At 26.3% G+C, this 24136-nt stretch overlaps 3 protein-coding genes across 5 annotated transcripts in view; 2 read left to right on the top strand and 1 right to left on the bottom strand.

Annotated features, from left to right (window-relative positions):
• Window positions 1–5072, bottom strand: part of LOC127289502 (probable actin-related protein 2/3 complex subunit 2) — a 17812-nt gene extending 12740 nt beyond the window's left edge. Inside the window, exon 1 of the mRNA XM_051317466.1 lies at window positions 4878–5072. Within this exon, the coding sequence (XP_051173423.1) occupies window positions 4878–4951 (74 nt within the window). The 5' untranslated portion in view covers window positions 4952–5072. The remainder of the gene's footprint in view (window positions 1–4877) is intronic.
• Window positions 1–24136, top strand: part of LOC127289499 (probable ATP-dependent RNA helicase DDX46) — a 25381-nt gene extending 1245 nt beyond the window's left edge. Inside the window, exons 1-10 of one of the 3 annotated variants that reach the window (XM_051317463.1) lie at window positions 5312–5401; window positions 7223–7261; window positions 17087–17275; window positions 17497–17644; window positions 17806–18120; window positions 18259–18586; window positions 18808–19406; window positions 22410–22933; window positions 22999–23530; window positions 23619–24136. In XM_051317463.1, the coding sequence (XP_051173420.1) occupies window positions 7242–7261; window positions 17087–17275; window positions 17497–17644; window positions 17806–18120; window positions 18259–18586; window positions 18808–19406; window positions 22410–22933; window positions 22999–23530; window positions 23619–24041 (3078 nt within the window). In that variant the 5' untranslated portion in view covers window positions 5312–5401; window positions 7223–7241 and the 3' untranslated portion in view covers window positions 24042–24136. Of the gene's footprint in view, window positions 1–5311; window positions 5402–5482; window positions 5501–7157; window positions 7262–17086; window positions 17276–17496; window positions 17645–17805; window positions 18121–18258; window positions 18587–18807; window positions 19407–22409; window positions 22934–22998; window positions 23531–23618 lie in introns of those variants that run through there. The other 2 variants (XM_051317462.1, XM_051317464.1) reach the window with 2 other exon arrangements.
• Window positions 10300–14791, top strand: LOC127289501 (serine-rich adhesin for platelets-like). Its single transcript, XM_051317465.1, has 2 exons — window positions 10300–11778; window positions 13588–14791. Exons 1-2 carry the CDS (start codon window positions 10363–10365, stop codon window positions 14602–14604), a joined length of 2433 nt encoding a protein of 810 aa, XP_051173422.1. The 5' UTR covers window positions 10300–10362; the 3' UTR covers window positions 14605–14791.

Below are 24136 nucleotides of genomic sequence, written 5' to 3'. Positions count from 1 at the left end.
TTGTATCTAAAAATTTTCTTTCAAATTCTTCGCTAAATTAATTTATTTAGGTAATTACTTTAATACAGTTTTTCAACAATTCAGGAAAATAAAATGGTTTTTAATAAAAAATACTCTAAAATTCTACTATTCTTTAAAGTTTGTAAAATAATTTAAACAATTAAAATTTATAAAACTTTATATTTAAAATCTTCTAAAATTTAGTTACTTGCAAAAAAAATTTTAACCCGAACTCTTCCAAATTAAATTACATACTTATTGAATAATTAATTCAATATCAATTCAATTGAAAATTTTTTTCTCAATTATTGTTTGAAATTTGAAAAAAAAATTTATTAATTCAAATTTATAAAAGTTTCAATTGAAAATATCCTGAAATTCAATTATTTCTAAAAAATTTTAATCAAATTTTGCGAAATTCTGAATTTGAATAATGCTTTGTAGTCCTTTTGTTTATAAAATTTTTAAAAATGGTGAAAACAAATTTTCCTCTATATAAAAACATGTTATATGAGATCCTGCTCAATTGTCCAGATGTATATGTGTGTGGATCTTTTTTGTGAACACGATATGTTTAATAGGTTTTAATGGATTTGGGTAAAATTTGGTAGGCTTATTTATCACATTAATCTCTCAAAATTGACAAAAGGATTCTTAAAAATACCACAAAAAAATTTTTATCGTCATTTTTCCAAAAATTTTTTTTAATTGAAAAAATTTTTGAATAGAAAAATTTAAGGTGATATATAATAAAATCGTCATCCTTACGTTAAGACGAATCGATTGGTATATATAAAGTATAGATTTGATTTAAAATTTAAGAATTAATGAAAATTAAAAAATTCATATTTTAACTAAAAAAAATTTGTGTTAATTTAAATTCAAGTTAATACATAAAATAATTGTATTTCTTGCATTGAAACGAATCGATTCGCATATATAGAGTATATTTTACACCCAAAATTAATTAAAATTTTCTTAAATTTTCAAAAAATTTAAGAAATTTAAAACAGTTTTCAACTCAAAATGTTTTAAATCAATCAATTGAATTAGAGAAAATTCATTCCTTTCTTCCAAGAGGAATTTTTTGCTTCACACAATGAGGAAGCAAAATGTTTATGAAATAAATATAAAGGACCCCCTCCTTGTTTTTTAATGTAACTTTAAATTATTTTTGAAAATTTGTTCTGAAACTGAATTGAAATATTGAAAATTTGTCTCAGTCTAATTCGGTGGTTTAAAAAGAAAAATTCTCGAAAATATTTCTGTCAAACATTCTTATTAAGGAATTAATCAATCTGATTTAATTTCTAATAACAAATTGTTAATAATTATATAATAATAAAATGCTTGGTCTGTCCTTCTGTCCTAACTTGAAGTTGGCCTTTTCTGATTTCACGTGTTTTTTTGAATAGTAATCTTATGACGTGTCAAATTTTGACAATTCTTTTTCTCATTTTTGCCAAAGTTGTATAATTGTGTTTCCAAATTTCGGAATAAGTTTTTTTTAAATTCCAAATTCGAAAATTCAATTCACGAAGCTAAAGTACACAACGTTTATCAACGAAAATTTTTTTAAAGTTGTATATTGATTCAAAAATTATATACAAATACAAAAAATTTATGATGAGAAAAAAGATGCCCCAGGAAATTTCGTACAAGATAGTAATTTGAACAAAATTTATTTTTATAAATTTATTTTTAAGGTACCAGGGGCCAACGAATACCTATTAAATATTAATTATAAAAACACAGGCATCGAATCAACTTAAAGACACAAAAAAGTCGTTTTAGTCGAATTATATTCCAAAAAAAGTGGATTTGTTTTTTATTTTAACAAAAATATTTTACAGATAAAGTTAAAGTTCAAATTTTTAGAAATAATTAAATTTCAAAAGACATTGTTAATTTTCAAACAATTATTAAATTTTACAGAACTAAACATAATTTATCAAACAATTTTTGGAAAACATTTTTTAAATTTAATTGAATTTTCAAAGATTTAAAATTGAGATTTTTGAAATTAATTGAAACTTTAAGTGTTTTGCATTTAAAATTTTAGATGATTTCATTAAAAATTTATTAGAAAATGCGGACAAAATACAATAATTTGAAAATCATTTTTAATTGAAAAATGGTTTCAGATAGTTGAATTTTCAAAGAATATTATTAAAATAGTTAAAAATAATTGAATTTCCTTAGAGTTATAACTGAAATTATTAAATTTCAAAAAAAAAAAAAAATTTCGATGAAAAATTTAAGAAATAATTAAATTTTGGATGCTTTTAAATTCAAATTTTGGAAAATAATTGAATTTCAATTGAAATTTTGTATAATAATTGAATTTTAATTGAAATTTTTTAAAATAATTGAATTTTATTTGATTTTAAATTGAAAATTTGTAAAATAATTAAATTTTATGTTTAATTTTGTATTGAAATTTTTAAAACTAATTGAATTTTAATTGATTTTGAATTAAAATTTTGGGAAATAATTGAATTTTAATTGATTTTAAATTTAAATTTTTTAAAATAATTGAATTTTATTTGATTTGAAATTGAAAATTTGGAAAATAATTGAATTTTTAAAAGATTTTGAATTAAAAATTTTAAAAATAATTACATTTTATTTTATGTTTAATTTTGTATTGAAATTTTTAAAAATAATTGAATTTTAATTGATTTTGAATTAAAAATTTTTTAAAATAAATTAATTTTATTGGATTTGAAATAGAATATTTTGAAAATAATTAAATTTTAAAAAATCTAGAATTGAAATTTTGAAAATAATTGAATTTTCTTTGATTTTGAATTGAAATTTTGGTTAATAATTTAATTTTAGTTGATTTTTGATTGAAAATTTAAATAATTAATTTTGAATAGAAATTTTAGAAAATAATTGAATTTTATTTCATTTAAAATTGAAAACTTGGTAAATAATTAAATTTTAAATTGAAAATTTTGGATAATTATTGGATTTTTAATTGATTTTGAATTAAAATTTCGGGTAATAATTGAATTTTAGTTTATATTGAATTGAAATTTTTAAAAAATAATTCAATTTTATTGTGATATTTTTTTTAAAATTGAAAAATAATTTTGATATAATTGAATTTGTGATGTATTTCATTAAAATTATTAAAAATAATTAATTTAGTGAAGAATCATTTTAGTTCAAAATTTGTTAAATAATTGAATTGAAGAAAATCTAAAGAAGATCTACATTTTATACTAAAAAATGTATTTTATTTACATTTTTTTTCAAATGTAAAAAAAATGTCGCATTTTTTTAAAATCCAAGGCCTGTAAACATATAATTTTCATTATTGTTATTTAATATGTAATAATATTCTAATAAATTAAATTATTATTGATAATATTAATCTTTAATATCTTTATAACAAACAATTAAATACTCAATTTGGCAGGCTTGCGCGCGTTTAATTTTAAAATATTTATCAAGTAATTAAATTTATTTAAAATAAAAAAAGCGACTTTTTAGACTTTTCAGGTCGGTGAATTTCACATCGATTACGATCATCGAAATTTTAAAAACCAAGATACTGCATAAACACAACAAAAAATTACAAAAAAATTCAAAAAAACATTATACTTAACAAAAAAAATTATGTTCAACCCTAAATTCATTAGAAAAACTCCCCTAGTATAGGTTTATGCAGTATCTTGGTTTTTAAAATTTCGATGATCGTAATCGATGTGAACTTCACCAACCTGACTTTTCTTGTAATGTAAATCGACAAAAACGACTTTTTTCTTTCAAAAGTCGTTCCGAGGCCAACAATTATAAAAATGTAAGACAATAATTTTTAGAAGCAAAAGTTTGAATTGAAGATTTCAAAAAATATAATTTTAGTACCTAGCATTTTTAGATATTTTTCCAGTACTTTTCATAAAATTCCCTGACTAATCTCATTTTCCCTGAATTTTCCATAATTTTCCAGACCGTGGCAACCCTGTTTTACTTTTGTTATTTTAAATAGTTATAAATTTTTTTAAATTTCCTTCCTTACAATGAAAAAAAAAATTTTCTTTGTTATTTTGTACATTATTTTTTTCACTTTGCACAAATAATGTTATTTGTTATTTCTTTCAAATTCTCTAACATTTCTCTGGTGATTCTTTTAAAATTCAACTTCTTCTATATGTAATTTTTATTATTTTTCATTGGCAATTTTGTTTTTTATTTTTCTAATGATTCCAATCAATCAGTCATATAGATTTAAAAAAAAAATTTTGAATACCATCTAAAATAAATTTTTTGTATTACAGAATAATTTTAAAAACTAAATACAAAAAAAATTTGGCGCAACTTAAATTTTGACAGATTAAAATTTCACTGGCCCCGTAAATTTTTTTTTGTTTTAAATTAATAATAAGGATTTAATGATGATTCATTACAGCATTTCTAGTTTGAAATTTTCATTGTTTAAATGATATCCAGATATCACGAATTTCCCGTACTGCTAGACACTCTGAACAATAATTCAAAAAAAAAAAATTGTAGGTTCTTATAAATATGAAATTATAGAATATGAATATTCAAATATAAAAATTAAAATAAATATAAAGCAATAAGTAATAATTATATTCTATAGCAAATATTTAATGTTGACACACATACCGGAAAATTTATAAAAAAACAATTTTATATTTTTGTGAACAAAAAGCATTCAAATAAAAAAAATGTACTAAATTTTTTTAGAAGCTTTGAAATAAAAATTTTCCTCATTAAATATTTGGAAAATTGAAAAGATATAATGATTATTAAACAATAATAATAATAATCTCTATTTCATATTTTTAATGTAATTATGTCAAACTGAAGGGAGTCTTAAAAATTTCTTTTATATTACTTACCCTGACAAGGCATTTTTTATTTTATTAGTTAATGTTTCTTCTAGAATTCTATTATTAATCTCAAGTAAAATCATCACTGTAATAAAGTGCACTCACTGAAAATGAAAAGATAAGTTTTAAATAACCAACATTACTGTCACTTTTGCAAATGTATGTATGTATCACCGGCACGAAATAGTGTAAGTATAGATATAGTGACATGCAGGAGTCTATCGGCCAACGCACAATAACTTCTCGAAAGTCGTATTCACGAACGAAAAAGATAGAAATATATTTGCATCCTTTTCTATTTCAAGAACAAAGTTCACAAAGTTATTATTTTCGTTTTGTCACGAGGTGGCGCGTAGAATCTTCCGTAGTCTCGGCAGCACGCAGCTTACAATCGAAGGCACATTCCTGTCTTCATGTTATATGTTCAATGGTTTGTATGCTGTCATGTAAATACAGCCTTAGGCCAAGTGTATAAAACACAACACATATCCAAATATAACCTTTGGAAAGCTGATTAGTTTTGTTTAAAAAATGTCATTTTTAAAGTCGTTTTTTAAATTCGAAGTGGCTAGTCGTCCGTCTAGACGGATAAATATTTTTGTCCGTCTATTATACTGGCATTACTGTTAAAAGTATCAGACAGTATCCGGATGAAATAAATGGATTAAAATTTGTCCGTCTACTCTTAAGAAAATAATTATTAATAATAAGTCACGATCCAACTAACAAGGTCCTGCCACGCGCCTGTAAAAAACTCATCCAATTGGATTCAAAATAAAAAAAGAAATATTCATAAGAAACAGTTACTGCTAACCGTTAAAGGTAATTTTATTATAAAAAAACAAAACTATATACATTAAATTGAATATTTTACTAATTAAAATATTAAGGGGTTAGACCACTGTAAAGACCGAAAATCAGACCCATTTTTAAGATTTTTTTTCAAGAACAGAATTAAAAAATCAATTATATATTATTTTTAAGTACATATTAAAATTTAATTTTAATACATTAAAAAATTATTTTCATAAGGTAAAACAATTAAAATTGCGGCAAAGACAGTCGATCTACAAAAACCCTTTTTTATGCAGAAGTGTAAGGCCGGTAGAAAATCTTTTTCAGTTTTTGACTTAAAACAAAAAACCAAATTTTTTTCTTATTTTGTAATTCAAAATCTATAGAAGCTTTTAAAATTTTTTTTTTATATTTTTAAAAATTTTTTTTAGCTAGCCATTTTTGAGTTATGAAATTTTCAAAATTGCAGAATTTTCATGACTTTTAATTTTTGAATGCTCATAACTTCTTTAAAAATGCATCAATTTTAAAAGTTTTTTTTCAAAATGTATGTTTTTAAACGTACTTTAAAAAAAATGGAAATTTTTTTCAAATAATATTACTATTAAATTTTGAAGTTATAAAGATAAAAAGTCATTTTTCTTAATTGACGTAGTGATAGATTTTTTTCAAAAATTTTCAAAAAAATTACTTCCTTTTACGAAAATTTTAAGCCTAGTCTGATCGTGGACTAAGACTAGGTATTTTGATTCGCTGATTACGAAAATCTTAGTAGTATCCTTACCCGACAAAAGGTATAGATCTTATTAAAATACTTTTTTTATATCTTATGAATTTTTTTAAATTTTTTGTATATTTTACCCAATAAAGGAAAAAACCATAAACTTTAGGACATTTTTTATGGTTTTCACCATAAAAATCAAATTTTCGGGTATTGTCACTAAGATTTTCGTAATCAGCGCATCAAAATACATAAAAGTACGTAGTATAAAAACCAAAAATATTTTTAAAATATTCAAAAAATTTTGAAAAATTACGAAAATATTGTAAAAATTGTTTGCCCACGATCAGACTAGGCTTAAAATTTTCATAAAAGGAAGTAGTTTTTTTGAAAAAATCGATCAGTACGTCAATTAAGAAAAATGACTTTTCATCTTTATAACTTCAAAATTTAATGGTATGTAATATCATTTGAAAAAAAATTTCGATTTAAACTTTAAAGAGTTTGAATTTCGCGCTGAATGTTTATATGTATGTATATTTATATAAATATATACGGGTAGACGGACAGTTTTAACAAAAAATATTTCATCCGTCTACTGTGCCAGTAAATACTGGCACTAGACGGACAATTTATATTATCCGTCTATAGACGGACAATTTAAATTCATCCGTCTAGACGGACTACTAGACGCAGCCTTTTAAATTTGTCTAATTAATATACAAAAATGTGTCAATTAAAAAAAGAATTATAATTTCTTTATATTTTTCAAGCACATTTTGAGGTCTCTCATAAATTTTCTCAACACTTATACAACCTTTTTGAATTTATACTGTAGGCTCAATTAGAGTTTAATTATGGTACGAAGCAGTGACAAGTAAGTACAAATATTGTAATGTAAATATTGAAAAATTAATTAATATTTTATTAATTGTTGTGATGTTTTTAAAGATAATATATATATATATATATATGTATTAATTAAGTAGGGTGAAACTTATAAATAGAGGTTAGGTGTTCGGCATGTTTTTAAAAACGTTAATCTGTCGGAAAAAAAAGAAAGTTGAACATTGTTATGTATTATTTTGTTGATATTAGAGAATTTTAACACAACTAAAAAAATTTTGTTTTGTTATTACAATAAAATAAATTTTTTTTTTTTTTTTGTAATTTCGAATTGTACAAAAATAAAATTTTCTTGTTGGTACAAAATAATAAATTAAATGATTTTACAATAGTAAATTAATTATTATAATAATTAAATAAACTTTAATAATGGATGTACCTCCAATTAAGGGGATCTCCGATTTTTATGATATTAAATATACCTACATATTTTATGCGCCGATTATGAAAATCAAAGTAAAAATTGACGAAAAATTTTTTTTTTGTGGTTTACTTACAAAAAACGTAAAGTTTTAAAAAATGTTTCAGACTTTTAAAAAAAAAAAATTTTAACATAATACGTTTTTTTCAGTATACAATTTAGATCTTCTTTATTTCAATTATTTAAAATTTTTTTAACCAAAACCTCTTATTTTTAATTAATTATTTTTAATAAATTTAATGAAATTCTTCACAAATTCAATTATCTTAAATTATTATTTTTCAATTAAAAATTTTATGAAATTCAACAATTGTTTACAATTTTAAAAAAAAATCAAATAAAATTACCAAAAATTGCAATTTTAAATTTTATTATTTTTAAAATTTTTCATCTAAAACTTTTTAAAATTTAATCATTAAATTATAACTCTTAATTATAACTCTTCTGAAATTGAACAATTGTTTACAATTTAAAAAAAAATCAAATAGAATTACCAACTGTAACTCATCCAACATTTAATGACTTTAAATGACTTTTATAATATTCTTTAAAAATTTAAATATTTGAAAGTATTTTTCAATTATAACTTTTGAAATTGAATTTGTGTCTGTAATATTTTCTTCACCAACAGAAATCACCAAAAATTTTAATTAAAAATCACTTGAAGTTTAATTCATTTGAATCTTTGAAATCTTTGAAAATTCAATTAATTTTCAAAAATTTTATCTAAAATTATTTGATTAATTATTTTCAATTCTGTAAAATTTAATTATTGTCTAAAATTTAACAAAATTTTTTGAAAAACTTTTGAAATTTAATTATTTCTAAAAATTTCAACTATAACTCGACCATGATTCAATTATTTTTAATAACTTTAATATTTCTTTAAAAATTCAATGATTTAAAAAAGTTTCTAATAAAAACTTTTTTTTTAGAAATTTGTCCTACTTAATTAAAATTTTTTAAATTTACTTTTTCTATTTGGAAACATTTGAAATAAATTATCTTGATAATATTCCTGTAGAATTATTCGTATTCAGGATTTCTTTCGCTTTTGATTTATATTTTATTTATAAACTAGTAAAATTAAACGCGCGCAAGCGCGCCAAATTGAGTATTTAATTATTTGTTATAAAGAAATTAAAGATTAATATTATTAATAATAATTTAATTTATTAGAATATTATTACATATTAAATAATAATAATTTTAAATTATATGTTTACAGGCCTCGCATTATACGACTTTTTTCAAAAATACGACTTTTATCGACTTATTTTAATAAAATGCGACATTTTTTTTACATTTGAAAAAAATGTAAATAAAATACATTTTTTTAGTATAAAATGTAGATCTTCTTCAGATCTTCTTTTTGTTGTGTTTATGCAGTATCTTGGTTTTTAAAATTTCGATGATCGTAATCGATGTGAAATTCACCGACCTGAAAAGTCTAAAAAGTCGCTTTTTTTATTTTAAATAAATTTAATTACTTGATAAATATTTTAAAATTAAACGCGCGCAAGCCTGCCAAATTGAGTATTTAATTGTTTGTTATAGAGATATTAAAGATTAATATTATCAATAATAATTTAATTTATTAGAATATTATTACATATTAAATAACAATAATGAAAATTATATGTTTACAGGCCTTGGATTTTAAAAAAATGCGACATTTTTTTTACATTTGAAAAAAAAATGTAAATAAAATACATTTTTTAGTATAAAATGTAGATCTTCTTTAGATTTTCTTCAATTCAATTATTTAACAAATTTTGAACTAAAATGATTCTTCACTAAATTAATTATTTTTAATAATTTTAATAAAATACATCACAAATTCAATTATATCAAAATTATTTTTCAATTTTAAAAAAAATATCACAATAAAATTGAATTATTTTTTAAAAATTTTAATTCAATATAAACTAAAATTCAATTATTACCCGAAATTTTAATTCAAAATCAATTAAAAATCCAATAATTATCCAAAATTTTCAATTTAAAATTTAATTATTTACAAAGTTTTCAATTTTAAATGAAATAAAATTCAATTATTTTCTAAAATTTCTATTCAAAATTAATTATTTAAATTTTCAATCAAAAATCAACTAAAATTAAATTATTAACCAAAATTTCAATTCAAAATCAAAGAAAATTCAATTATTTTCAAAATTTCAATTCTAGATTTTTTAAAATTTAATTATTTTCAAAATATTCTATTTCAAATCCAATAAAATTAATTTATTTTAAAAAATTTTTAATTCAAAATCAATTAAAATTCAATTATTTTTAAAAATTTCAATACAAAATTAAACATAAAATTTAATTATTTTCAAAATTTTTAATTCAAAATCTTTTAAAATTCAATTATTTTCCAAATTTTCAATTTCAAATTAAATAAAATTCAATTGTACTTCGCTGTCTCGTCCTCTATATCATATTATGTAGTAATGTGTTTACTGACCGTTCCAGCACAGTTATTTCAAAGATTTTTTAAAATAACCCATTTTTTGCCGCCTTCAGTCTTAGATGGCGCTCTGTGCCTTTCCACCCCTCTCTGCTGTGTCCCCAAATCGCCATTATGTTTTTTCTGTGCGTTCCAGTACGTATCGCAGAGATAAAATTTATATATTTTCTATATTAAAAAAATGACTCCGTCGGTCGAGAAAAGTAAAAAGAGAAAAAATAGTAAACGTTACAAGCGGGAAAAAATTCAGAAATTAGTTAAAAGGTTAGAGAAACTAAAAAAATACGCAAAACGGAAAAGTGGACACCGACGCCATCGCTCTAGTTCGAGCTCATCGGAATCATCACGATCATCAAGCTCAACGAGATCATCGAGTTCATCAAGTTCATCGAACAATAAAAAGTCATTAAAACGGAAATATTCGTCAAAAAGTGGTGCGCGTTATCCAAGAGAAACGTCACACAAACAAACGCGAAGCACGTCACGCAGCCCAAGCAATGTATCCGCTCGACAAAGCGATCGTTCTTCAAGATCCATATCCCCTGCATCTTCGAGTGATACTCGCTATCCTAGAGGAGCGATGCACAAAAAATCGAAGAGAACCAAATACAGTGCGCGAAGCTCGAGAAGCTCGTCGCTCGAAACACGCCATTCTCGGCGTTGTTCGCACAGCAGAAACCCTAGTGTAGAGAGTAAAAAATCAAAAGAGGGTGAAGTAACGGGGGAAAAAAATTCAGATAATGCAAAAAATAAAAACAAGGATGATAATAATAATTCAAACAAAAATGATGTCGAAAAGAATAATTCTGGAAAAATTGACGTCGGTATCGAAGATCCCTGGATTAATCGACTGGGAGAAAATATCTCCAAACAAGAACCTCTCTCTACACCAATCAACGATGCAGTGGCTCAATCGTGGATCAAAATATTAAAATCTGGCTTACCAAAGGAAGCTCGAAAACAGCTTCTTGAAAAATATCCTCCCCCAGAAAATTGCGATATAATGGGTGCTCCTTCCGTTAATAAAGAGGTCGAAGGTGCGATGGGCCCAGCTGCTAAGAAAAAAGATGATTTTCGTGTGGCAGATCAGAAGCAATTAAGTGCTGGATTAAGCGCTTTAGGTAAAGCTCTGTCAACAACAATGGACAAAGAGAATATGTCAAAAGAAATCATGTTCGACTATTTATGCGATGCGGGAAAAATTCTCGCAGATCTACAATATAACCTCTCTATGACAAGAAGGGCTTTTATCATCCCTGCTCTCGACCCACTTATGAAAACAGTCTCTGAAGAGGCTGCTGTAGATACTTTTCTTTTCGGGCAATCTTTTTCTGAGAGCATAAAAACAGCAAGAGAAGTTCACAAAGCAGTGAAAGATTTAGAGAAAAATTCTTCGAACAGCAGTGGAAAAAGAACGTATGGATCTTACAACAAAGACAATTCAAGACAATCTCAATCAAGTCGAATTCATTTAAACTCGAAGGGCCCTCTCAAGTACAGCACGTCGAGCAAGAAGGGGGGGGCAAAAGCCTCAACATCAGCAGTATCCGTCATATCAGCCGAATCAGAACAAGAAAAAATTCATCAAGAAATAAAGGTAAGCGCCTTAGCCGGTCGTTTAAAATATTTTAAAAATGAGTGGAAAAAATTGACCTCGGACCAGTTTATTTTGCAATGTATAGAAGGTTATAAAATTCCTTTTCATAGCACCCCAAGCCAAAATAAACAACCGTCGGAAAGGGTTTTATCCTCAGAAGAGGAGGAAAAAACCAAAAAATCAATAGGTCAGTTAGTAGAAAAAAAGGCAATTTTTGTTTGTGACCATTCTAACGAAGAATTTCTGTCACCTTATTTTCTTCGAGAAAAACCAGATGGCAGCGACAGATTTATTTTAAATCTAAAAAATCTTAATAAATTCATCGAACCTCCTCATTTTAAAATAGAGAATGTCAAAACAGCGCTAAAAATGATAACTAGAAAGTGCTTTATGGCGTCAATTGATTTAAAAGACGCATATCTTTTAATACCAGTTAAAAATAAATATCGCAAATTTCTTAGATTCTGTTTTCAGCAAAACCTGTACGAGTTTACGTGCATGCCGTTTGGACTGTGTACAGCACCATACACCTTCACAAAAATCCTAAAACCAGTGGTTCAAAAGTTAAGAGAAGAAGGGATTGTGCTAGTCATTTACCTAGATGATATCCTTATATTTTCAGAATCAGAAAATGAATGCACAAGAAGAGTTATGGCAACTCAAGCACTCTTAGAGTCTCTAGGATTCATCATTAACACTAAAAAAAGTCAACCGAATCCTTCACAGCTATGTACCTTTCTAGGGTTCGTTTTCGACAGCGTTGACTTCTGTATTCGATTGACAAAAAAAAATAGAATCTATCGGAAAATTAATAAAAAAATTTCTGAAAAAAGAAAGTTGTAAAATTCAAGAGCTAGCTAAAGTAATCGGTACCTTAGTAGCAGCATGTCCAGCCACAAAATATGGATGGCTTTATACTAAAACGCTGGAAAGAGAAAAGTACATAGCTTTGAAGGAATCTTCCCAAAATTTCAACTCCTTGGTAAAAATTTCGAATGAGGCAAGAATGGATTTAAACTGGTGGGCTGTAAACATAAAACGGTCAAAAAATCCTATCAGAGAAGATAAGTATGAATTAGTAATCTTTACCGATGCTTCCTTGACAGGCTGGGGAGTTTTTTGTCAAGGACAAAAAGCACACGGATGGTGGAGTTCAGAGGAAAAAAAGCAGCACATAAATCATCTTGAACTAAAAGCTGCGTTTTTTGGACTTCAGTGTTTTGCAAAAGAATGTGAAAATTGCGAAATACTGCTAAGAATGGATAATCAGACAGGAATCGCTTATATTAACAGAATGGGCGGAATTCGTTTTCCCAAGCTTACAAAACTCAGCAGAGAAATATGGAACTGGTGCGAAGATCGCAACATATGGATTCATGCTTCATATTTAACTTCGAAAGATAACTTTGAAGCCGACGAGCAATCACGAATCCTGCCAACCGAAACAGAGTGGGAATTGTCTGACTATGCTTTTCAAACCATAATAAAAAAATTCGGAAAGCCAAAAATTGACCTCTTTGCATCTCGTGCTAATAAAAAATGTAAAAACTTTGTTTCTTGGCACAAAGATCCGGAATCGGTTGCAGTAGATGCATTCACAATAAACTGGTCCAGTAATTTTTTCTACGCATTTCCACCATTTACGTTATTGCTAAGAGTGCTGAGAAAAATACAAATAGACAAAGCGGAAGGGGTTGTCGTGGCTCCTTTATGGCCATCACAACCCTGGTATCCAATTTTCTTAGCACTAACGATTGATGAACCAATAATTTTTAAACCTCATGAAAACTTATTGACTTGTCCTTACAGGAATACACACCCGCTCTCAACGAAACTTTCCCTGGTGGCGTCGAGATTATCAGGAAAGGTTTCAACGCTAGAGGAGCCACGGAAGATGCAGCCTCAATAATGCTCGAGTCCCTATCCGATAAGACCAAGAAGCAGTATAATAAGGGCGTAAAACTCTGGTGGGAATTTTGTCAAAAACACCAAACTCCAGTTTTTAACAGTTCGACACACAACATCTTACTTTTCTTCTCGGAAGTGCTGAAGGTGACATCGTCTTACAGCACCTTAAACGTTTATAGAGCGGCGATATCGATTTTAATGGGCAACGAACTCAGTGAAAGCGCGGATCTATCAAGGTTCTTCAAAGGAGTGTCTCGACTAAGACCTCAGAAGCCTAAATATTCCACAACTTGGGATCCAGAGCCAGTGTTGAAATATTTAGAAACTTTAGACGTAAATGAGAACCTATCATTAGAAAAAATAACAAAAAAGCTAGCAATACTACTAGCATTAACAACAGCGCAGCGAATCCAATCAATATCAAAAATCAGGCTAGAGGATATAAGCACCACATCGGAATTGATGCAGATTAAGATTTCAGAAAGAATAAAAACAACAGCAAACAATAGAGATCAACCAGTTCTTCACATCCCGTTCTTTAAAGAGAAACCCAAAATATGTACAGCCTCAGCGTTACAAACATATGTGGAAAGAACATCAACGCTACGAGAAAGTGGAAGAAATTCCACACACCTATTTTTGACATACAATAAGCCACATCACGAAGCGACATCACAATCTATAAGCCGTTGGATCAAGGAAATGATGGAGGAAGGCGGTATTGATACCAATGAATTTAAGGGATATAGTAGGCGGCACGCCTCTACGTCTGCAGCAGCCCGCAGAGGCACAAGTATAGAGGTCATCAGAAAGACAGCAGGATGGACTGAAAAATCTAGTGTCTTTGCACGATTTTACAATCGTCCAGTCATTCAAGAGAACAACTTTGCAGCAAATATCATTCAAGGAAATGGCTAAAAATAAAATTTTTTTCTTTCTTTTCTTCAACTTATATTTAAAATAACGTAAAAGAATATTTACTAATTTCATTATTAATTAAGCAAAATATAAAAATAATTGTTCAGTTTTCACTAGTTAAAAATAAAAATAAAATAAAAAAAAAAAAAATCGCAACAAACTTTAAACAACTACATAATATGATATAGAGGACGAGACAGCGAAGTACAATTAAACGATTGAACGAACTTACCTTAAGTGAAGTTCAATCGCAATTGTGCTAGCTGTCTCGTCCGAATATATCACACCCAACCCGAAAAAGAATTTTTATCTTCCCTACCCACAGATAAGAACGTTGCGATTTTCAAAATATTAAAAACACACTTTAAAATATAATGGCGATTTGGGGACACAGCAGAGAGGGGTGGAAAGGCACAGAGCGCCATCTAAGACTGAAGGCGGCAAAAAATGGGTTATTTTAAAAAATCTTTGAAATAACTGTGCTGGAACGGTCAGTAAACACATTACTACATAATATGATATATTCGGACGAGACAGCTAGCACAATTGCGATTGAACTTCACTTAAGGTAAGTTCGTTCAATCGTTTAATTATTTTAAAAAATTTAAATTTAAAATCAATTAAAATTCAATTATTTCCCAAAATTTTAATTCAAAATTAATTAAAATTTAATTATTTTACAAATTTTCAATTCAAAATCAAATAAAATTCAATTATTTTAAAAAATTCAATTATTATACAAAATTTCAATTGAAATTCAATTATTTTCCAAAATTTGAATTTAAAAGCATCCAAAATTTAATTATTTCTTAAATTTTTCATCGAAATTTTTTTTTTTTTTGAAATTTAATAATTTCAGTTATAACTCTAAGGAAATTCAATTATTTTTAACTATTTTAATAATATTCTTTGAAAATTCAACTATCTGAAACCATTTTTCAATTAAAAATGATTTTCAAATTATTGTATTTTGTCCGCATTTTCTTATAAATTTTTAGTGAAATCATCTAAAATTTTAAATGCAAAACACTTAAAGTTTCAATTAATTTCAAAAATCTCAATTTTAAATCTTTGAAAATTCAATTAAATTTAAAAAATGTTTTCCAAAAATTGTTTGATAAATTATGTTTAGTTCTGTAAAATTTAATAATTGTTTGAAAATTAACAATGTCTTTTGAAATTTAATTATTTCTAAAAATTTGAACTTTAACTTTATCTGTAAAATATTTTTGTTAAAATAAAAAACAAATCCACTTTTTTTGGAATATAAATCGACTAAAACGACTTTTTTGTGTCTTTAAGTTGATTCGATGCCTGTGTTTTTATAATTAATATTTAATAGGTATTCGTTGGCCCCTGGTACCTTAAAAATAAATTTATAAAAATAAATTTTGTTCAAATTACTATCTTGTACGAAATTTCCTGGGGCATCTTTTTTCTCATCATAAATTTTTTGTATTTGTATATAATTTTTGAATCAATATACAACTTTAAAAAAATTTTCGTTGATAAACGTTGTATACTTTAGCTTCGTGAATTGAATTTTCGAATTTGGAATTTAAAAAAAACTTATTCCGAAATTTGGAAACACAATTATACAACTTTGGCAAAAATGAGAAAAAGAATTGTCAAAATTTGACACGTCATAAGATTACTATTCAAAAAAACATGTGAAATCAGAAAAGGCCAACTTCAAGTTAGGACAGAAAGACAGACCAAGCATTTTATTATTATATAATTTTAATTCAATTTTTCAAAAATTTAAACTTTTTTATTAAAAATTCTTTAAAATTCATTTACTGTTTTAAATTTTGTTGATAATTTTCAGCAATTCAAATTTACAATTTTAATTAATAAATAAATTTTTTTCAATAATATTTTAATCAAGTTCATTGAAAATTTAATTATTTAAAACATTTGCCAATATTATGAATTCGAATAATTTGTACAATGACTTGGAATTTTTTCTTCTTTTAAAGTAACTTTAAATTATTATTTTTCAAAATTTGTCCTACTGAATTGAAATTTTGAAAATTTGTCATAGATTAATTTTGAAGTTTAAAAAAAAGTTCATGGAAATGTTACTGTGAAACATTCTTATTTTCCTTGATATTTTAAAAAAAGGTAGAACTCAATTCGATTGATAGAATGGAAGATATAGTAGTTTAAAATTTTTTTGTTATTATTGCAAATCTCTTAAACTATCAATTATTTTAAGGTGAAATTTACGTTAAATATTAGTCTAACTATATGTAACAAAAATTCCAAAGTTTCGTTGCAATCGGTTTACCTACTCCGAAAAAGTTGAAAATCTCATGTGGAATCGCACATTTAAATGTATTTTTTAATAACTTATACACAATTTACATTATATAAATTGTTTAACATTAAAGAGATTGATAAAACAAAAATTTAATGTTATGTACAAATTTAATCTTAATTTATTTGTATACTTCAATTTTGTATAATTTTACAAATTTAGGGATCGACATCATAGAAGGCGGTCTAGATCTAGATCTAAATCTCGTTCCAATTCTCCAGAAAAAAAGCGGAGGCGTTCAAGGAGTAGAGATCGAGAAAAAGGACGACATAGAGATAGGAAAAGTCGTTCTAAAGATCGTGATAGAGATAGAAGTGACAGAAGAGATCGACATGAAAGAGACAAAAAAGGGTGAGATTTATATTATTTACAATAAATCTAGTAACAGCAGTTAAAACTAGAAAATTCTTAAAATTTATCACGTGCCAGAAGTTAGCAACGCCATTTCGTTTTTTTGAAAAAACAATTTTTGTGCTAATTTGTGCCGCAAAAAGTTTTTTGAACGTAAATTTATCAGGACAATGAAATTTTAATATTAAGATCAAAATGTTTATGATTGTTATGAGTTACAGTGGGGATAATAAAGAAAAGCGAACTAGCAGTTCAAAATCTTCTCGCTTGGGGAAAGAACGATCCAACAGATCTCGCTCCCGTGAACGCAAGGATAAAGAAAAATGGGATAACGAGGAGTTACCATTTGATCCATTAAATCTTGATAAGGTAATTATAAATCTTTTTAAATAACAAAGTTTTTTTCCAGCAATTTTTTTTATAAAATGTTTCTTTCAAGAAAAAAAAATTTTATTTACTCTGCTCAAAATATTAAAAATATTGTACTTGCATAATATATTAAAATTTTTTAAAATTGTTGTTCAAAAAAGGAAGAAGAACAAAAGAGATTAGAGCTGGAGATGCAAAAAAGACGTGAGCGAATAGAAAGATGGCGTGCAGATCGAAAGAAGAAGGAACAAGAGGCAACAAGAAAAGATGGAAAATCTTCTATTTTAGCTAATATACAAATACCTTCTAAGAAATGGTCTTTAGAAGATGATAGCGATGAGGACACTCCAGTCACTCAGGGTATTAACAATAAAGAGATCAAAGAAGGTGATGGCGAATCGAAAGAAGATTCAGCATTAGTAACAGAGGAAAATAAAACAGAGGAAGTAGATCCACTTGATGCTTTTATGGCAGAGGTAATAGTACTTAAAGTACTATTCTATATTTAAGCAAATAATAATTGTGGCAAATTTAGTATATTTTTAAAATATTCGATATAATGATTTATATTTTTAGCATTTATTTTTTTTTAAACGTTTCATTTTATTTCGAAGGTACAAGAGGAAGTAAGAAAAGTTAATAAATTGGATAATAAAAATCCTAAGGCCGCTAACAATGGTACAAATACTGGAGTTACTCAAACTACTGGCGTAATGATTGTTACTGGAGTAGCTAAGAGAAAAGTTCAAAAACATAAGGGCGAATTAATAGAGCAAAATCAAGATGGATTGGAATATTCGAGTGAAGAAGAAGGAGAAAATCTTCACGAAACAGCTGCTGGTATTGCGAATAAACAAAAAAGAGAGCTAGCTAAAGTTGATCACGCAACAACAGAATATCTAACCTTCAGAAAATCATTTTATGTTGAAGTACCTGAAATTGGTAAGAATCTGAACTTTTTTTTATAGTAACCGGCTTTTTATAGAAGTAAATAAATTTATTATATGTATAAGGAGGAGGATTAAAATTACAATGTTAATTTTCTGATTGTTCTGGAATAAATCATTAATATATTTAATATATAATTTTACAATGTAAAACGTAAAAAATTGTTAACGAGTTTTTAATATATATATTTATATTTTTTAATTTTATTCTTGCAGCAAAAATGACATCAGAAGAAGTTGAAGCATATAAAGAAGAATTAGAGGGAATACGTGTAAAAGGAAAAGGTTGTCCAAAACCAATTAAATCTTGGGCTCAGTGTGGTGTAACGAAAAAGGAATTAGAAGTATTGAAACGATTGGGATATGAAAAACCAACGCCAATTCAGTGTCAGGCTATTCCTGCAATTATGTTTGGACGTGATTTAATTGGAATTGCAAAAACAGGAAGTGGAAAAACATTAGCATTTTTGTTGCCAATGTTTAGACATATTCTCGATCAACCAGCATTAACTGAGGGAGATGGACCAATTGCATTAATTATGACACCAACGCGTGAACTTTGCATGCAAATAGGAAAAGATTCAAAAAAATTTTCAAAATCATTAGGACTCTCTCATGTTTGTGTATATGGTGGTACTGGTATATCAGAGCAAATTGCTGAATTGAAAAGAGGCGCAGAAATAATTGTCTGTACACCTGGTAGAATGATTGACATGTTAGCAGCAAACAATGGAAGAGTAACAAATTTACGAAGAGTAACTTACGTCGTTTTAGATGAGGCTGACCGAATGTTTGATATGGGATTTGAACCACAGGTAAATTTTGTACACATTTTTTTTTACTATTTTCAACTTTTTTCATAGTTTACTATTATTTGGATACTTTTTTCAGCCTTATGCTACTAAAAATTATTTTTTTTTTAAGAATTTTTGAAAAAAAAAATTTATAACATATTTTTTAAATTTAATTCCAGAATTTTATTTCCAATTTTATTTATATTTAAATATTGTAAGATTGAAAAACGTACTAATACACGGACATGCTGATTAATAGGTTTTATTGTTAAATTCAAGAATAATATGAGAATTACAAAGATAACTCTTCTCGTCAAACTATGTGAACGAACTGAACTAACTAACTTAACTAATGGCGCCACCGCTGTGTCGGTGTATGGCCCACGTACATGCGCACTGAATATATTTTTAAACTACTACTTGAAACACAGAAAATGAACAATATCAAATTAAATAATCAAATGTTATTAATATTTCACAATATGGTTTCATTTTAATTAAAATAAAATTTTATTTAAATTTATTTAATTTAATAATTTTGATTTATACAACTACAATAAGTTTCTAATAATAATTGGATTGTTAACGGTAACAACAATAAAAATCCAAGAAAAAACATATCGAAAAAGTGATGATAAGAAAAACATACCCCACAGCACCGAAACTTTTCTAAAGATTTCCTTAAGATTTTTTTGAAATGTTCGGAATATTTAATTGCAATGTTTAGTGAAAATTGTGTAAAGATTTAAATGTCCCAATTAAATAAATGTTTAGCGTGAAACTTTCCTGAACATTTGAATGAAATTTTCGCATAATTATAATTAAGTAAAAATTTTAAAATATAAATATTAAATTTTTATAAATAAATATTTTTGATAAAGTCAATGTTCGATGATTTTTTATAATCTTTGAAATTACAAAAAAATGTTCTTTGCTAAATATTTTTTTGTATTTTCTATAAATATTTCATTGCAAATGGAAAATTTAAATTTATGTTTTTTTCAAAAAATTTAATTAATTGATAATTAATAAAAATTAATTATGTAATCAAAAAGAAAATTAAATTAACTGAAAATTATTAATTATATTTTAAAAAGTATTAAGCAATTAAAAGTTATTAAAAAATTTTTTTTTAAAATCGCTATTTTTCACAAATTACGTAAGTTTCTTCCTTTAAAAGGTAATAATTCCGGGTTTATTTTTTTTAAATTGTTATTTACGTTCCCAGGATTAATTTTTTGCAGCAGAAAAAAATTTAGATAAGCTTTAAACGCATGAAACTGACTGTCCCCATTTACCCCAAAATTTAGAAAATTTCATAAAATTTGGGGTAAATGGGAACAGCATAGTTTCTACGAAAGATTTAAGACAAAAGTTTCCTTAAGTATATTACTGAATTAGGGGTTGAAAAAACGAAACAAAATTGTAGTTGATATATAATAGTTAAACCAATTGAAATTTTTTTATTTTTTTTTCATTTCAGTATTTTGTCTCGCATTTGAAAAAAACAGACTTAAAAATCATACCAAATTTTTTTCATATTCCTTATGACTCCCATAACAGAAATTCACTTGAATTTTTGTTTTTTGTTAATTTGGTTAATAATGACAAGCTGTCCCCATTTACCCCAAAAATTTGAAAATTCAGGGTAAATGGGGACAGCTTGCCATTATTAACCAAATTGATAAAAATCAAAAATTCAAGTGAATTTCTGTTATGGGAGTCATAAGGAATAAGAAAAAAATTTGGTATGATTTTTAAGTCTGTTTTCTTTGAAATGCGAGACAAAATACTGAAACAGTTTGACTTTGATTTTCAAGTTTTTATGCATTGAGCATAAATAAATATAAACAAAAATTTTATTTTAAAGATTAATAATTAAAAAACATTTTATGTAATTGAATTTTTGAAAAACTTGATTAAAGTTATTAGAAATAATTAATTCAATAAGAAATTGAAGTTAAAATTTTTTAGAAATTATTGAGTTTTAGAACAGGAATAGTTAAAAATTTTTTGAACTAATTGAATTTCAGAATATTTTTAATTAAAATTTTAGTACATATTTTATAAGCTTTAAACTATAATTAAACTTTGAAGAATTTTGAATTGGAAAATGTTTTAAATAATTGATTTTTCGAAAAAATGATTAAAATTATTAATCCTTTGTCTATAAACGTTTTATCGGCACCTTCCGTCTATAAACGTGGGTTATTAACTTTCCATTGTGTTTTTAATGTGTTAATGTGCTGAAAAAAATTCATGGTATTTTTTACAACCCTCAACTTCTTATATTAATCATAAAAATGCTAAAAGAAATTTATTGTTGCATTTATTTTTTATAAATATATGGAGAAAATGAAAACTAAAACAGTTTTTGACAATAATGTACTAAATTCTCTAAAATCATTTCGGAAGGTAAATAAAAAAATGATAATCAATTTATAAATATGAAAGAACTATCAAGCGCTAATAATTTCGCATGGAGACTTTCGGAATTGGTAATATGACAAGTAATACAGTTGAGAGAAGAAAAATAATTAATGAACAATAAAATCACTTACTTTTATATTTATTTATAACTGATGAATATAGTTGAAAACTCGTTTAAATCAGAACCTTGATATAAATTTAAATAATATCTTGAACTGGAACTTGAAAATAAAACTTGGAAAAACTTGATTATCTTGAAAAGAATTTGAATAACTGTAGTAAAAATTATATTTTGAATAACTTTGAATTAGAAGAAAGAACTTGGAATTAGAACTGGAATAAGAACTTGAAAAGAATTGGAAGTAGAACTGAGAATTAAAAGCTGACTTTTTGATTAGAGTCTAGTTTTTATATTGGTATCCCTTTTTAAAATTTAATCATTGTTTTGGTAAAATAGATGTTTTACAACCTTCATTGGATTAACTTTCACTGTGTATTAAACTTATATTCTCAAAAATGAAAAATAATTTGTTTACTTAACTTTTATAAATGATTTATTTTATTCTTTTGTTCACAAAATATTAATGATTTTAGGTGATGCGAATAATGGAAAATGTCCGACCAGATCGACAAACTGTTTTGTTTAGTGCTACTTTTCCTCGACAAATGGAAGCATTAGCTAGAAAAATACTTACTCGACCAGTTGAAGTACAAGTTGGAGGGCGTTCTGTTGTTTGTAAGGATGTCGAACAACACGTCATTGTTCTTGAAGAAGATCAAAAATTTTACAAACTTCTTGAAATACTTGGACACTATCATCAAAAAGGATCTATTATTATTTTTGTCGACAAACAAGAAAATGCTGATACATTATTGAAAGATTTAATGAAAGCATCTTACTCATGTATGTCTTTACATGGTGGAATCGATCAATGCGATAGAGACTCAACAATATTAGATTTCAAAGCTGGACGTACAAAATTATTGGTGGCTACGTCTGTCGCGGCTAGGGGATTGGATGTAAAATGTCTTGTTCTTGTTGTCAATTATGATTGTCCAAATCACTATGAAGACTATGTTCATCGATGTGGACGAACAGGCAGAGCTGGAAATAAAGGGTAATTGTAATTTAAATAAATTTTGCCATTATTTTCTTTATTTTAATTTAGTTTTTCTATTTTAGTTATGCTTACACGTTTATTACATCAGAACAAGAGAGATATGCTGGAGATATTTTACGAGCTCATGAATTAGCCATGGTTCCTGTACCTGAATCATTACGAAAACTTTGGGAAGACTATAAAGCTCGTCAAGTAGCAGACGGTAAAAAAGTTCATACTGGTGGAGGTTTTAGTGGGAAAGGATTTAAATTTGATGAATCCGAAGCTGCGTTAGCTAATGAGAAAAAGAAATTTCAAAAAGCAGCTTTGGGATTACAAGACTCTGATGATGAAGATATTGAAAATGACATTGATCAACAAATTGAAAGTATGTTGGCACCTAAAAGAACTGTACGTGAAATATCAAGACCCTCGGTTCCCAATATTTCTGTACCTGGACAACCTGTGCCAAGTGCAACTGACAAATTAGAGTTGGCCAAGAAGCTTGCATCAAAAATAAATATAGCTAAAAATTTGGGAGCTGAAGCAAAAGGTGTTTCACAGCAGGCTGCAGAAGCAATTCTGAAAGGAGCAGGACCTACCAATCTTATTACGGTAAGTTTAAAATTTTTTAACAACATATTTCGGTTCAAAAAATAATTCTTAAAAAATACTTATGTGACAAATTTCTTCTTTTTTATAGGCAAAAACAGTCGCCGAACAATTAGCCGCAAAGTTGAATACAAAACTTAATTATCAACCAAGAGAAGAAGATTTAGTTGAAGGCGAATGTGAAGGTGGTGAGCAAACCTTCCGAAAATATGAGGAAGAACTTGAAATCAATGATTTCCCACAGCAAGCCCGATGGCGGGTGACTAGCAAAGAAGCATTAGCACAAATATCAGAATATTCAGAAGCTGGACTTACAGTTAGAGGTACTTATATTGTACCTGGTAAAGCACCACCCGAAGGAGAAAGAAAATTATATCTTGCAATTGAATCAACGAGTGAGTTAGCTGTAAGCAAAGCGAAAGCTGAAGTATCACGGTTAATTAAAGAAGAATTAATGAAATTACAAACATCTGGAGCACATAATGTTTCGCGTGGTCGTTACAAAGTTTTGTAAACCAACTTTAGAACAGTTATATCACATATGTCAAGACATAATATTGAATTTTAAAGATAAGCATTTTTTTGAATAAAGTATTATTTAAAAAATTA

This window comes from Leptopilina boulardi, unplaced genomic scaffold (assembly GCF_019393585.1).
Source record: "Leptopilina boulardi isolate dan_hultmark-lab unplaced genomic scaffold, ZJU_Lbou_2.1 LbouV2_41, whole genome shotgun sequence".
Taxonomy (NCBI): domain Eukaryota; kingdom Metazoa; phylum Arthropoda; class Insecta; order Hymenoptera; family Figitidae; genus Leptopilina; species Leptopilina boulardi.
Note: the sequence above shows the minus strand (reverse complement) of the source record. Positions and strands in the feature narration are given on the sequence as shown.

Excerpts from the sequence above, each read along its gene's own strand:
- LOC127289501 (XM_051317465.1), top strand. The coding sequence starts at position 10,363 with ATGACTCCGTCGGTCGAGAAAAGTAAAAAGAGAAAAAATAGTAAACGT. Across the intron at positions 11,779-13,587 it reads AAATTCATCAAGAAATAAAG|GAATACACACCCGCTCTCAA; the intron begins GTAAGCGCCTTA and ends TTGTCCTTACAG.